This window comes from Colletotrichum aenigma (genome assembly GCF_013390185.1).
Source record: "Colletotrichum aenigma strain Cg56 chromosome Unknown KSG_Cg56_contig03, whole genome shotgun sequence".
NCBI classification, from domain to species: Eukaryota; Fungi; Ascomycota; class Sordariomycetes; order Glomerellales; family Glomerellaceae; genus Colletotrichum; species Colletotrichum aenigma.
Genome location: NW_023500909.1, coordinates 94480 through 108477, shown reverse-complemented (window position 1 = coordinate 108477; position 13998 = coordinate 94480). Strand labels below are relative to the sequence as shown.

The window sequence follows — 13998 nt, the reverse complement described above, 5'->3', positions numbered from 1 at the left end:
GCCAAGTCGGCGATTGGGTGGCGAGTGGCCCAACTTTTCGGACCCAGGGACTGACGTACACGTATGGGGGTCACCGGTCTTGACAGGCACTCTTGATCTGGTGAGGTCTTTTTCTTGATCTTGGACGCAACTGGGAGCCGAGTGAATAGTTCCATTAGAATGGAGCAGTGTTATGCAGCATGCGTATAGCTCACCACAACCTTTGCAACCACAACACTGATAGAAACATCAACAGAGCTGCAATAATGACATCGAGTTTTGCGTCGTTGTTTTTCGAGACATGAAATTTGCGCTGGTAGGTATCTGAACCACAGAAGAGGAGGTGATGAAGAATTTAAACCCCAGCTAAAAAGTAGAGTAACGTTGGATTTGTTCGTGGGCAGTCCATCCGCCCCATGACGAAGACCCGACTAAGTGGGATGAGAAGCGGAGAGATTGAGTTTCCAATAAGATGATAATGGGCATAACTGCCCACATCACGTATCTGGTCTCGCCTGTCCTAGCCGACTCCCGAGATATCGAAATGCCAAACTGCCGAGAATCCGTTGCAGATGGGGCATGCCTTCTTATCACAGCCATCTCGAAATGGAACCAACATCGAAGCTTCTCACCCCCTGATCCGATGTATGACGATAAGACAGAGTTCTGACCTGCCAAACAAGCACCAACTGCGATCGCTAGCCCCATCACCCCACGCACATCGCTCGAGATATCGTCGATGATACCGTCGCTTAGCACATATTCCTCGAATCAAAACCCCAACCGCTGTCATCGTCACGCGGGGGGAGGGTTGCAGCGCGCCCTGTGGCACCTTATCTAGGTTCCATCGCCTTCAGGGGTGCCACAAAGCTTAGCTCGGGACGACGTCAAGGACGCCCCGGCAAATCTCTTCCAACACGCCAGTCGATATCGCGGGGGGGTTCGAAACACGGCGTAAATGGCAAGTGGTAGCCTCTGCTATCCGGGACGGTCGCACCCGGTGGGCACTCTGATTGAAAGCACTCGGATGAACCGCCATCAGACCACGTAGGATTGTAGAAAACATAAAGGCCGTAGTCCATCCCTTCTCTTTGGGGTAATTCGTGTGACATCCTGCCGGTATAACTATATTCGTTCGCCCCCCTATGACATCGTGCGCCTGAAGTCGTCCCGTCTCTGAGACACCTGGAGCAACCATGTCCGGCCACCCGGTCGCGCCCGCGGTCACGGACGGCAGCCAAGAAGCTGGAGACCTGTCTATTTCACAGCTTAAGCACGAGAAATCCAACTCCCGGTCTATCGAGTGCGGTAACGGACATGTGGTCGACATCATGGAGGAGACGCCTAACATCCACGACCCGAACGTGACGTTCGAGGAGTATCTGTACTGGGCGAGCATCACTCGCGCGGAGGAGCAAGAGGCAAATGCCAGATACGTGCAAGCCAGAGGGCCTGTTACTATCAAGAGCGTGATCAAGGACAGGTTCAGGAAGGGTGACGAGCACGGGCAGTATGAGAGCAGCGGCGGCGCTCCGGACACGAGGGAGAAGAGCATCGGGAGCGACAAGACCTTGGTTCCTCCCGGCGAAGGGGTTGTGGGAAGCGTAACGCAGGAAGAGTGGAAGAGGGCTAGCAGGGCGATGAGGACGGCAGGCTGGGGAGCCATTTTCTATCTCATCACGACGGATATCCTGGGGCCCTTTTCGACGCCGTAAGTACTCACATCGTCAGCTTTCATGGTAACATCAGACTGACGGGTTCTAGATGGGCCTTTGCGCAAATGGGATACGGCCCAGGCGTGGCTCTCTATACCGTCTTCGGCATCATGTCCTTGTAGTAAGTTCTCCTCGCCACTCGGTTGAGTACCCACGCAGACTGCTCACAGAACCAGTTCGGGATGGATCCTCTACAAGTCCTTCCTCGGCCTCGACTCCGACCGGTACCCTCTGAAAGGCTACGGCGACCTGTACTTCCGCGTCTTTGGGACCTGGGCGCGGCACGCCATCAACTTTGCGCAGGGCCTGCAGCTCATGCTCTTTGTCGCGGTCCTCATCCTCGGCAACGGACAGTCGATCTCGCAGATTTCCAAGGGCCCCAATGGCGGTGCAGGCATTTGTTTCGTTGCGTGCCTCATCATCTTCATGGCGGCAGGGTTCGTTCTGGGACAGATTAGGACGCTGCAGCGGTTCTCGTGGATCGCAAACCTGGCTGTGTGGGTGAATCTGTTGATCATCTTCATCTGGTGAGTGCAGCCGCGCAGTCAAGCCATACTCTTACACCCCGGCGCATTGTTCTTCGAATGTACTGACCATGACAATAGCATGGGCGTCGTAGCGCACTCCCCTCCGAACTTCGCAGCGACCAAAGCCTCCTTCGGCGACGCCTTCGGTCCCGGGCCAATCCACACGTACGCCGGCACCCCGCCCAACGGCATGGCATCGGGCGGCTCCGGCTTCTCGGCCTCTCTCAACGGACTGAACCAGGCGGTCTACTCCTACGGCGGTTGCCTCATCTTCGCTGCCTTCATGTCCGAGATGCGGCACCCGATGGACTTCTGGAAGGCCCTCCTCCTCGGCGAGGTCTTCATCTACTCCATCTACCTCATGTTCGGCATCTACGTGTACTCCTTCCAGGGCCAGTACAGCTTCAACCCCGTCATCCAGGGCCTGTCGCCCTACGCGTGGCAGACGGCTACGAACGTCCTCAGCCTCATCACGGGGCTCATCGCGGCCGGGCTGTACGGCAACATCGGGATGAAGGTGCTCTACGTCGAGTTCCTGCAGGGCGTCTTCGGGGCGCCGCCGCTGACGGCCTCGGCGGGGAAGATGCTCTGGGCGGCCGTGATCCCGGTGTACTGGGTCATCGCCTTCATCGTCGGCGCCGCGGTGCCGCAGTTCTCGCTCGTCTCCGGCTTTATCGGCGCGCTGTTCATCCTGTCCTTCACTTACACGCTGCCGGCGCTGCTCGGGCTCGGGTACTGGATCCGGAAGGACGCGATGTTGCCAGGGGAGGAACGATTTGACCCCGCGACGGGTATTTATCACTACGTCGATGGCGGGTTCTGGCGGTACTGGAGGGGCTTCATGAGAAAGCCGCTCTTCAACTCCTGGAATATCTTCTACATGCTTGGCGGCATGGTCACGACGGCGCTGGGGATGTACTCGTCCATTGAGGGGCTGATTGAGGCGTTCAACGGCAAGTCGCAGGCCACGAGTTTCGGTTGTGCGAGTCCGGTGTAAGCTGGAGACGAGAGGTTAGCGGCTGGGCTATCGGCATTTCTCACCTTTCAATTCTGTAATTTCACAATTTCGAATACAATTGCCCACGGAACTGAATGCACCTGCGGAGGACAGTCTCCACGTGGACCTCGCAGCCCACACCAATACGGCTCTGAACGGGCATCATGCAGGCAGAAAAATGACTCGAATGTAGCCCGCCCCTCTTGGGACCACAGTCCGGCGGTCCTAGCATCTCACCAAGAGAGGCTTAGCCTCTAACATCTCCCCTTGGTGTAGTTGGTTCATCACGTTCGACTGTAATGGTTACATTGTCATCGAAAGGTCTCTAGTTCGATTCTGGAAGGGGAGAACCAATTCTTTTTGCGCTTTCTGCTCCGTGGCGTGGACAATGTGTTGTAACGTCTTTTGCCAACCGTGCCAGAAGTTTCCGCTGCACTTCGATCAGTTTTGTTTTGTTTCGTTTGGCCTCCTGCAGACAGCTTGACCCTACTGCAGACCATTTGGCCTGCAGATGCATCGGCCTCCTGCATACGCAGGGAGACGTGACCGCTTCGACGTTTGAGCACAAAGACAGAGTAGTATGCCGGTAGATGCAGGCTAGTAGTTGTGGTGGCTGAAAGTAAGCAAGCAAGCCAACGGCCGGCAACTCCTTGTTCAATTGTATCTGCGCTCCGTGTTGAAAAAACAAAGTGCGTGCGTGCGCTGTTGAAACAAAAATTTTAAACCCAGAACGAGCGTTGAGCTCCCTTCTCATGAAATCTACCCTCAGAAATATCGCCAATGCTTGACCCAATGTTGAAAAGATGGTCTCTCCCATTCGTAATGCATGACCCTGTAAACCAAAACGCCGTAGTAATAGTAGCATGCACCCAAAGCCGCCACACTCATGCCCCTCACTTCGGAGGGAGGAGGGGTTGTCTCAGGCAGGGTGATTTTCTCTGAATGCGCCTCTATGTCTTCAGACCCACCAGGCTGAGGAACTCGTTCCTGGTCTTCTCCTTCTTTTCGAATGCGCCGAGCACGCAGCTGGTAATCGTGCTGGTGGTCGTCTTCTGCACTCCGCGCATGACCATGCACAGGTGGCTGGACTCCATGACAACAGCAACGCCTTGAGGCTTCAGGATCTCCATGATAGCGTTGGCCACCTCCTTGGTCAAGCGCTCCTGAATCTGGAGACGTCTGGCAAACATCTCGGCAATGCGCGGGATCTTGGACAGGCCAATGACTTGGTTCTTGGGGATGTAGGCAATGTGCATCTGTGGTGTTCCCAGTCAGCTTTTACGTTCAGTCAGCCATGCGACGCGGTTCTACACACCTTGCCAGTGAAGGGAACGAGATGGTGCTCGCATTGGCTGAAGATCTCAATGTCCTTGACAATGACCATCTCATTATGGCCCTCCTGGAAAATGGCGTTGTTGACAATATCGCGAACGTTTTGCTGGTAGCCCTTGGTGAAGAAGAGCATGGCCTCGGCGTAGCGTCTCGGGGTGTCGAGGATACCGGGCCGGTCGGGGTCTTCGCCGACGCATTCGAGGATGGTGCGGACGGCGCCCTTGAGCTTCTCAAGTCTCGCGGCGGCCTGCTCCGGGCTCTCCTCAAGTCGCTCACGAGTTCCAATGCCTTGGGAGGGCAAAAGAGTTAGTCAATGGCTGGCGCGGGGCGGGGCAATGGTGTGATCTTACTCGGGCGACTCAGGCCATCAAAGTCAATAACGGGGCTGGGTGACCTCGTCACGGCGCCCTCGTTCTTGGGCTTCTTAACCTTCTTAGAGGAGGAGGATGTGGTATCCCGGGGATCGCGAGCCGGACGGCTCAAGCTGGGACGACGATGTTTCTTGGAGTTGCCGTTGAGCTCGGCGTCGTCGCCCTCGCGCTTGCGCTTCGACTTGTCTTTCTTGCCCCGCTTGCTGCTGCTGGCCTGGCTCGCGGTCTCGGCATCGCTTCCGTCGCTGGATCCGCTGAGGCCGTTGTGGTGGTTGTGCTTGGTCTTCTTGCCCTTCTTGAGCTCGGCACCCTCGGATTGTGTCATTTTTGAGGTATTAGGAGCGCGGATTGGCGATGTGGAGAGAATCGAGAGGTGTAAGTGGGAGGAGGATGATGGAGCTCCGGCGCAAGAAACCAGGACCAAGACACTCGGGAAGCGACCCGCTGAGAGTCATTCGCCTGGAGCTAAATCGGAGAAGAAAATTCGGTTATGGGCGGCGTGCAGCGTTATCTTATCGCGACGTAGCACCAAAAGTTCCTTCTTGAGGTGCAGCACCTTTGCACCCCAGCTTTTCTGGCGTCAGGGTCCAGTCCAGTGGAACTTTCGGCTTAGTCACACTGCACTCGCCAGCCATGTGGCTTACCCGCCAAGGTTGACTGGCTCATTGGACCAGTGCACCTTGAGCTAGAAGTACCTCTGTATTCGTACCTGCCCAAGCAATGTGGTCATGTGATCTGCCGTCACCTTAGTCAGCTTGTACCTTCCCTGCGCCTGGCTTTTGGGTAGGTAGCTTCCTTCCTCAGTCACGCTTCACTTCCAGTTCGGCCCAACGATCCCGACTTCCGCCTTCCAACAACACCCCCAAGCTTCTGAGGAACAACTGGAAGCTTCTTCTCGATATAGATCCACGACAAAAACTCTCTAGCAACGTCCGACATTCACTCTCGACTGCGCATGCGTAGCTTCTACAGGACGGCCCAGACCAATCTCGACCGACTTCGATAGCCGCCACGATGGCTTCTCCTCCGTACGCAAACTCGCCGACCGCTCTGTCTCCCCCATATCCCACATCGGCACCGCTCCCGACAACGAACAAGAAGCGCGCCTCCGAAGGCGGATCGCAGCCCTCTCTCAAGCGCCGCAAGGCCTCGACCCTCTCAGTCACCTCCGCAGCCTCCGCCCATCCTCTCCGTCAAACTTCCTTCCCTCCCGATGGAGCTGGATCTCCCTTCCCGCGATCACCGTCAGCTGATACCATAGGCGTGGTCAGTGGCAGCCAGGTTAGCGCGCCTCCTAAGAAGAAGCGCGGCCGGAAGCCCAAGAACCAGACGAACGTGGAAACCAGAGAGCAGACACCCTCGCTAGTTGGCGGTCGCGCACCGACGACGGTCAGTGGCACAGGCGCAGGAGCTGAGGGACAAGAGGATGGCGGTAACGACGATGACGACGACAACGATATGCGCATGGCCTTGGTGGACACTACAGCCAGAACGCAAGAGCAAAAGCAGGAAGAGATCAGACTTCGTGCCATGTTGGTCGAGTCATTCGACCCAGCACAATACGACCGCTACGAACTCTGGCGCGCCGCGAAGCTTACGGAGTCCGTGGTCAAGAGAGTAAGTTTGCTCCCATGTTGCCGCTGCTTTTGACGGCCTGTCATCCGCCGTACACGCTATACCATAACTTACACTGCCCAGGTCGTCAACGCAACCGTATCGCAATCCGTTCCGCCCAACGTCGCACTCGCCGTCAAGTCAGTCTCAAAACTTTTCATAGGCGAGCTCATCGAAAGAGCTCGAGACGTGCAAGGAGAGTGGATCAAGGCAACTGGCGAGAAGCAGTCGGAGTTGCCGACACCACCGCCCGTCTCAAAAGACGAGAATGGCGAGGCCAGTCAGGCCGCCAAGGAAGACAGGCGAGGTCCTTTGCGGCCGGATCATCTCCGTGAGGCATGGCGGCGGTACAAAATGTCAGGCGACGGCGGCTGGGTTGGTATCCAGGGTCTGTGGCACGAACAACAATCCAGTGGTGTTGAAAGATTCCCCGTGCGTACTGGCGGCAGACGAATCTTCAAGTGATGAGCGAGGGTCTCGTTTGCGTTGGTCAAAAAAAGGGGACAGTACAGGGGATGACTTAGAGGAAGAAGGGCTTGGAGGATTTTGCATGATACCCATCTAACCTATGAGTTAGCATTATTATGGATGACACGCACGTCAACTTTTGACGTGCCTATCAGAACACTGCTCAGCACCCCGCGTTCTCAGTTCTTACGGATAGAAGCCTTACCGTATATCTGAGAGTCTCTTCCGCGGTATCAACGTCCCAGCGCAGTCCGCGCAAACCGCCGCTCTGCCGCGGCCCGGGCGGCAGAGAAATAATAGCCACTGCGGGAATAAGTGAGGATACTACGTCTTTGTCGCCTCTCGCTCTCAAGATGTTTGTCCAGGGCACGTCCAGGCAGGAGAATCAGCTGAAGGGTTCGTCTGGAGTTGATTGTCTCATGCAATTCGAAATCAGCTGCCAATGGCTGTTGCAGCATGGAGACATAGCAATTTGCCGTCCCATGATTCTTCATCCAAAAACACAAGTGGCGAGACCGAGACTGGGAAGTTGACGGGCATGTAAGAAACCAATAACGGACAGAAGCCGGAGGTCCTGTCGCCATTGGTGAGAAAGATACTATGGGGTTCCCTTTTTGGCCTTCCCGATGCGAAGGGCACGCGGAGCCGAGGCCGAGTCTCTGCATTCCGTGCAGTAGCATGTTTGGAAACTGACAAGCGATGTGGCACCTACACTTTGACGCGCCGTGCGACGGTGCGGTCGTACCGGGCCAATCAGTTTCGTCTGGCGTTTCTGCGCGGCAGAGTCGGCCGAAGGTCGGAAGCTTGCCCTCCCCTCGAGACTCTCTGGCGATACATTGGCTGCCCGCGTCTCCGCCGCGGTCTAAGCTGTACCTTTTTCCGTTTCACCTGGACTCTGATACTCGCAGCAAGAATCTTGCTCCAGAGCTTCAGAGGCAACAGCAGCAACTCAGCCGACTCTGAGACGTTGGTACAGTCGGCTACGATTCAATCCTCGTCAAACTCTCACTCTCTCAGCCACCACCCCCACGGTCGATGGTTCAGGTCTCCCATCACACCCACTGGCAGCCACGGGGTTGGCGTGCTAAAAGACCGGTCCATACCATACGGCACACCAAACACTGGTTGGATTCGGCAAGAGTTCGTGGGAGTGGTTCCTCGGCTTCACGCGCCATGTTTCTTGGGGTTGACTCAGACCGCCGCCCTTTGAGTTGCGGGAAGTCGGCCTGCAATTCGTGTCAGGCAAGCTCCTTCACCGGCATCTCGTTGACAGGTGGCCATGCATGCTCGAAGGCCTTCACCACCGGCCAACGAAGCCATCGTCGGTGGCCGCACAGAGACTGCAAGACATGGAAATGTCGCAAGGCCCGGACTCTGCATCGAGTTTCAACCAACTGAAAGCTCATGAGTTTAAGAACATGCCATATCCCACGTCTGCTATGCCCGGGGATCGTCGAATCCCTCTACCCCGTTTGGTAGGACCCCTGGGCCAAGACCCTTCGTACATTGAAGAGACACGGCCAAGACGAAAGGGTCGGGAGGAGCTCGCGCCAGGTCGTGGTCTGATTCTCGAGCTCAACCTGCCGTGATTTTCGTTGGATTTGTCGAGCCGACTTGGGTCGGCCTGACAAGACGAGCCAGCAATCAACCTGAAATGAGCTCTCGAATCTCCAATAGCAGAACTCTGGAGCGAGAAAATCCACAGCAGAGCCGTGGAATACAGCCGTGGGGCTGTGGGGGATCGCCAGATCTCCTGGGCTCGGGGAGAGTTGAGCAGGGATCTGTCCGCACGTTTCACGTTTCACTTCGGCGAGGCACTTCGTATCATGCTGGAGGGCGGGGCGATGGGGTTGGAGCGTACCTTGCCGCTGCCTTAGAACAGTCAACCCCCAACTTGCTTCGGGGACAGTTCCGTTTGATGTTTTAAAATAACTCCGTCGGTGGTTGTGCTGGTCGCCGTGTGTGTGAGTGGTGGTTGTTCAGGCGATACACAGAGGCTTGGCCGGCAAGATGGGAAGAACTTGAGCCGCAGCAGCCAGGAGTCATTCTTCAGGATGAGCAGAGTTGCCAGCTTCAGAATCATCAAAAGTGAAGCGAACGCTTAATCATCTTGACTTCTTTTTTCGGCGGATCGTAGTGTGGATGAGAGCGGGGGAGGGAGGAAGCACCGTCAGTGGACTACCCGTCGAGCTTGTGTGGAATAAGCACCTTACCTTGAGCAGGGTTGAGGCACCCAGGTCGACGATCGCCCGAGGAAGACTGATCCATTGATACTGCCGTAGAAGTCTCACGATTCGTGCGATGCGAGTGGCTCAACAGGCACTCACTCTCCTTCTCGCGTTCCCGCCTGGAAGGCCAGCCGGGGCTGGGCTCCCTAACTGATCCATGCATTGACGTCAGGTAACGAAGACAGCAAGTCAATGCGATTGCGGACGGGAGGCCTGCCCCGGTTCGAAGAAGCGCCGTCGAAGCAGTTTTCCCCCTCCTCTGCTCCTCCAAAACCATATGTGGTGGTGTTGGGCTACGAGGGTGAACCGTGGGCTACATGTGAGACGGATTACGCTTTTGGGAAAGTGATGAGCTGAGATTCCAGATAATGTTACCGTCTGTGCGATGAAGGTTGTTCCCCCCCCCCCCCCCCCCCCCTTCTGTCTGTTCTGGGCGTGGGTGTCTCTCTTGTCTTCGAATCTTGGGTCCCGGATCCAGTCTGTGCCATACGTATAAGCCTTTGAGAGCCCTCTTTCCTTTCCGTCGATTTCTCTTTGATCCCCCACGATTGCTGGTCAAATACGGAACAAAGAGATACCTTCGGACTTATACCCCCTCTCTAAACCCACACACCTGATCCTACGCTACACCTTTTCGAAGGAACATCAACCGTCAAAAAAAAAAGAAAAGAAAAAAAAAGTCACGATGAAGTTTACCACCGAGATCACCCTCCTTACCCTGGCTGCCGGCGCCTTCGCCGAGGTGCCCACAAGGGTGCAGCGCGACGTCCCCTCCGTAGTCGAGCGCGACCTGGCCACCATCTCCGGTGTCATCCAGCAGGTCGACAACCAGCTCAAGTCCCTCAACACGGCCGTCCAGGGCTTCAACGGCGACATCAACGGCCTGGCCACGGCGGCCGGCAGCCTCGTCAGCACCCTCCAGCAGGGCACAACGCAGGTCGACGCCACCAGCGAGATCACCCTCAACGAGGCCCTCAACCTCCAGCAGTTCGTCTCGGGCCTGCAGTCCGACGGCAACGCCCTTATCAAGGGCCTCAATGACAAGAAGCCCGAGTTCGAGAAGGCCAACCTGTGCAATGTCATCGTCACACAGATTGACCAGACCGGCACCAGCGCGCAGAAGCTCATCGATGCCGTCGTCAAAAAAGTGCCGCAGAGCGTTCAGTCCGTCGCCAGCCAGCTGGCCGGTTCTTTCGCCAAGTCTCTGAGCGACTCCAAGGACAACTTCTCCCCTGGCAAGTGCAACAACGCCAACGGCATGGGTGGTGGCATGCCCAGCAACGGCACAATGAACGGCCCCAAGACATCCTCTCCTGCCAAGGCTGGCGCCAGCGCTGTTTCCATCAGCATCGGTGCCATCGCTGCGGCGGCATTCGCTACCCTGTTGCTGTAAGCGCGTACGCGGAGGTTTAGATCGTGACAATAAGCAGAACGGAGGAAAGCGTTTGGGAGGAGTTTCATTTCATTATCTTTTCTTCTTCTTCCAGGAACGAGGCACAAGGTGGTACTTGGATAAGAAACTTTCAGATTTGTCTATGGCGGACTTTCTTTATGTGTGTCGGCATGCTGGAAGAATGGCGATGCGCTGTATCATACGAGTTCAGGTAGACAATGCGGAGCTTGCTTCGTTGGACTGAATTCATCTTGACTCCTCAAAAGAGCCGATTCTCAGTCTGTGATGTCAGTTTGACTGCGGCGAGACGCGACAGCCCTAGAGCGAAGGCCAGGCTCCTCGCCAGAAGCGGTGCGAAAGACTGATGTTGAAGAGGGCATGTCGTGCAATGCAACTCCATTGCCTGCCGAAACGTCGTCTGCACGGTTTGAGTTCACTTCCGCGGGACTGGCACGTCCGGCAACCTCCTTCGCAAGCATCTTCTTCCGGAACCACGGCAAGAAGTTGTAGTATCCACCGCAGGCGAACACGCCGCACCAAAGTACGAACTCGGTAGCGTAGATAATGACACCGAGTGTGTCAACGGAAGGCTGGAAGAAGATTGACGCAAGTGAGAAGACGTCTCCAGCGGCGTCGATCGCGACAAAGATGAACGAGATGCCGCGGACTGTGCGGTGGACGTAGATGTCCCAATAATGCCGCAGCACGCCGGCGGCGAGGAGGGCTGCGGAGAGCACGGCCATGACGATCATCGGCCACTCGGTGCCGCGGGATTTGGGGATGCGCAGAGCGAAGACGAGAGCTGCCTGGATCCCGGCCATGACTGCCGCGATGGGAGTCACGACGGCGAGGGAGCGGAGGACGGACCAGTTCTTTACATGTCAGCTGTCCGAGACGAAGAGCGCGGGATTTGGAATGCCTACCCGTTCGTAGTAGTAGCACTGGATCCAGGTTGCCAGACTTAGGAACGTCAGAATCTGGGGCTGGATGCGAAGGGCGATGTTGAAGTCCTCGACAATGTTGTAGACACCCAACGGCACACCGGCCCAGGCCCAGAGCATCATCATGGAGGGTTGCAGGCCGGTCGCATTGTGGCGACGGTAGTTGATGATGATTTGCGGGATGAGCTGGTGACTAGTTAGACGGGCGATGGCGGGTGAAGATGAGAGATGCAACGGACCTGGATTGACCAGCAGACCTGCGATGTGTGAGTTTGGCTTCATGTTTTGGTGGTTGTGAGATTCTTACTGCACCCAGTGTGCCCAGGGCGTTAGCGGCAGCTGGGACATCCATTGCAAATGCGTTTGGTGACTTTTCTAATTGAGGAGCTTCCTCATGAGTAGTGCAGATGGACGAGTAATAAGGCAGTCCAGCTTCTCTCATGAGTCTGCTGAAGCAAAAAAAAAGGAGATAGCCGGCATCGGCAAGGAAAGCTCGACAAAAGTCAAAAAGGCTGGTTCTCCCCTTCCAGAATCGAACTAGAGACCTTTCGATGACAATGGAACCATTACAGTCGAACGTGATAAACCAACTACACCAAGGGGAGTGACGGGGCTGAGCCCCGCTTGGTGATTTGTTGGAAAACTATCGAGCGAGCCGTGCTAAGTAGGGCTTTCAGTGGGGCATCATCGTTTCGGTGCTCTCACCAAGTGCCCCAACCACGCATCCTCCGTTGTTGAGGACCAGTGATGTGTTATCTCTCATCTTGCCTTCAAGTATTTCTACCTCGCGGAGATGCCTCTGCGGCGTTCTCAGCCAAGACCATCGTGCTTCCCAGGCGGAAAGTGTTCCCACCCGTGTAGTGCATGGCGGAGTGGTCTTGCCGAAGTGCCCTGTATTAGAGGCGCATTGCCCTGTTCTGCTTTATGATATTCATCCTCTCCGTGATATTGAATACTTGATCGCACTCTTGGATCATCACCAGAGACTTTCTCGCACCCTCACCTCATTACGACACCGTTCTCGGGGTATCGCCAAACTCACCCTTCTCAGTCGCTTCAAGCCTAGGGCCGACCTTTGTCCAGATTTCCTCCGCGACCTCCTCGACACTAGCACCGGCATCGACGACAACCAGATCCTCCTTCTCCTGGCGGAAATCGGCATCCTCGCGGTCCTCCTCTCCCAACGTGCCATCAGGCCCAATCCGACCACGATGCAGACCCCAGAACAGCTCGCGCACCCGGCGCTGGAACTCGGCCTTCTCGTACACCTCGCCTCCCCATCCCCCACGCTCCTTGGCAACCGACTCATCGAGGTCCAGGAAGAGGGTAAGATCGGGCCTTGGCAGGCCCAGCTCCGGCGCGCGAGCCCAGTGCAGGTTGAGCGAGGGGTTCTGCTTGGCGGCGCTGTAGACGATGCCCGAGAGGTAGTATCTATCGCAAAGGACTGTCGTTCCTGATGCGAGAAGAGATTTGATGTTTTCTCTGGTTGATATCAGCAAGAAATCCTCCTGTACAAGGTTGACGACGGGTACGAGACTTACACAGCCTCCCACCGGTTAGCGCTGAATAGCAAGTGAATAACGTGGTCCTCCATCTCCAAATTGCTCCTGAGATACTGATCAATCATGTTCCCGGTAGGGGATGCCCTGTCTGTTGCCTCAATCCCATCAGCCCAGCCCCAGCCCAAAGGGCCCAGACAGCCAAGACTCACCAGGGAAGCGCATGGCCTTCGTCTTCCTTCCCAGCTCGACCAATCTCTGCTCGAGAAGCTTTACTTGTGTCGTCTTACCGCTGCGGTCGAGACCCTCGAACACAATGAAGGCGCCACGGGTGACGCCGGCGGGAGGGGCTCCGCCGTCCTCCGCAGGAGCTCCCGTTGCGGTGGACGAGGCTATGGCCGCCGTGGCCAGGTCGTTGATGGAAGCCATTGGTCCGGCGGGTTAAGACAAGACGGTCGACAGGTGATTGGGTTTTCTGTTTTCTAGTCCTGAACTGTGAGGGATATTGGACGTTGCAAACGGACCACCTTAATGCTGTGGATTTTGACGTTGTGAAGTTCGCAGCTGTCGTTGAGTGGTGCGGTACCTTCAGACGGTGCCACAGCGCCAACCCACTGTAGCTGTCAATGCTAGTGGTGTTGGATCGGCGGCAAGAGCAGTGGAGGCCCCGCCCGGGTTACCTGCCGCCTCAGCGCGTTGAAGCCATCGGGCCGCGCAAGTCGCGTCACGTGGAGCGCGACGGCCGACGTCTTTGGGCGTGCGGTTTGGAAGGACCTTGCGATGCGCCGGAGCATCGCAATCTTTGGATTCTGGTCGCATACCCAGGGGTGTCTTATATACTGAATCGCATCACGCCTGCGCTTCGTCACGTTGCGGTGCAATTACTCCTAGACATCACCGACATAGCTGCAAGACAGTTCAAACGCTAACGCGC

The 13998-nt window shown here is 56.3% G+C and overlaps 6 protein-coding genes across 6 annotated transcripts; 3 read left to right on the top strand and 3 right to left on the bottom strand.

Moving 5' to 3' along the window:
* Positions 1 to 1175: 1175 nt before the first annotated feature.
* mtr-9 (N amino acid transport system protein) lies at positions 1176 to 3218 on the top strand (the record flags this gene model as incomplete). The annotated part of the gene is made up of 4 exons (XM_037319228.1): positions 1176 to 1690; positions 1744 to 1815; positions 1871 to 2221; positions 2300 to 3218. The coding sequence occupies 4 exons, from the start codon at positions 1176 to 1178 to the stop codon at positions 3216 to 3218; spliced, it is 1857 nt and encodes a 618-aa protein (XP_037181393.1).
* Positions 3219 to 4168: 950 nt separating this feature from the next.
* On the bottom strand, positions 4169 to 5246 carry gch-1 (GTP cyclohydrolase 1; the record flags this gene model as incomplete). Its single annotated transcript, XM_037319227.1, has 3 exons — positions 4169 to 4474; positions 4534 to 4838; positions 4901 to 5246. The coding sequence occupies 3 exons, from the start codon at positions 5244 to 5246 to the stop codon at positions 4169 to 4171; spliced, it is 957 nt and encodes a 318-aa protein (XP_037181396.1).
* Positions 5247 to 5935: 689 nt separating this feature from the next.
* taf11 (Transcription initiation factor TFIID subunit 11) lies at positions 5936 to 7000 on the top strand (the record flags this gene model as incomplete). Its single annotated transcript, XM_037319226.1, has 2 exons — positions 5936 to 6538; positions 6620 to 7000. The coding sequence occupies 2 exons, from the start codon at positions 5936 to 5938 to the stop codon at positions 6998 to 7000; spliced, it is 984 nt and encodes a 327-aa protein (XP_037181395.1).
* A 2916-nt stretch (positions 7001 to 9916) lies between these two features.
* Positions 9917 to 10624, top strand: MP1-1 (Cell wall mannoprotein 1; the record flags this gene model as incomplete). Its single annotated transcript, XM_037319225.1, has 1 exon — positions 9917 to 10624. The coding sequence occupies one exon, from the start codon at positions 9917 to 9919 to the stop codon at positions 10622 to 10624; it is 708 nt and encodes a 235-aa protein (XP_037182314.1).
* Positions 10625 to 10899: 275 nt separating this feature from the next.
* On the bottom strand, positions 10900 to 11917 carry CGCA056_v003968 (Uncharacterized protein; the record flags this gene model as incomplete). Its single annotated transcript, XM_037319224.1, has 4 exons — positions 10900 to 11496; positions 11548 to 11751; positions 11805 to 11822; positions 11873 to 11917. 4 exons carry the CDS (start codon positions 11915 to 11917, stop codon positions 10900 to 10902), a joined length of 864 nt encoding a protein of 287 aa, XP_037182315.1.
* A 655-nt stretch (positions 11918 to 12572) lies between these two features.
* Positions 12573 to 13493, bottom strand: tmp1 (Thymidylate kinase; the record flags this gene model as incomplete). Its single annotated transcript, XM_037319223.1, has 3 exons — positions 12573 to 13047; positions 13107 to 13215; positions 13277 to 13493. 3 exons carry the CDS (start codon positions 13491 to 13493, stop codon positions 12573 to 12575), a joined length of 801 nt encoding a protein of 266 aa, XP_037182322.1.
* Between the last annotated feature and the right edge of the window lie 505 nt (positions 13494 to 13998).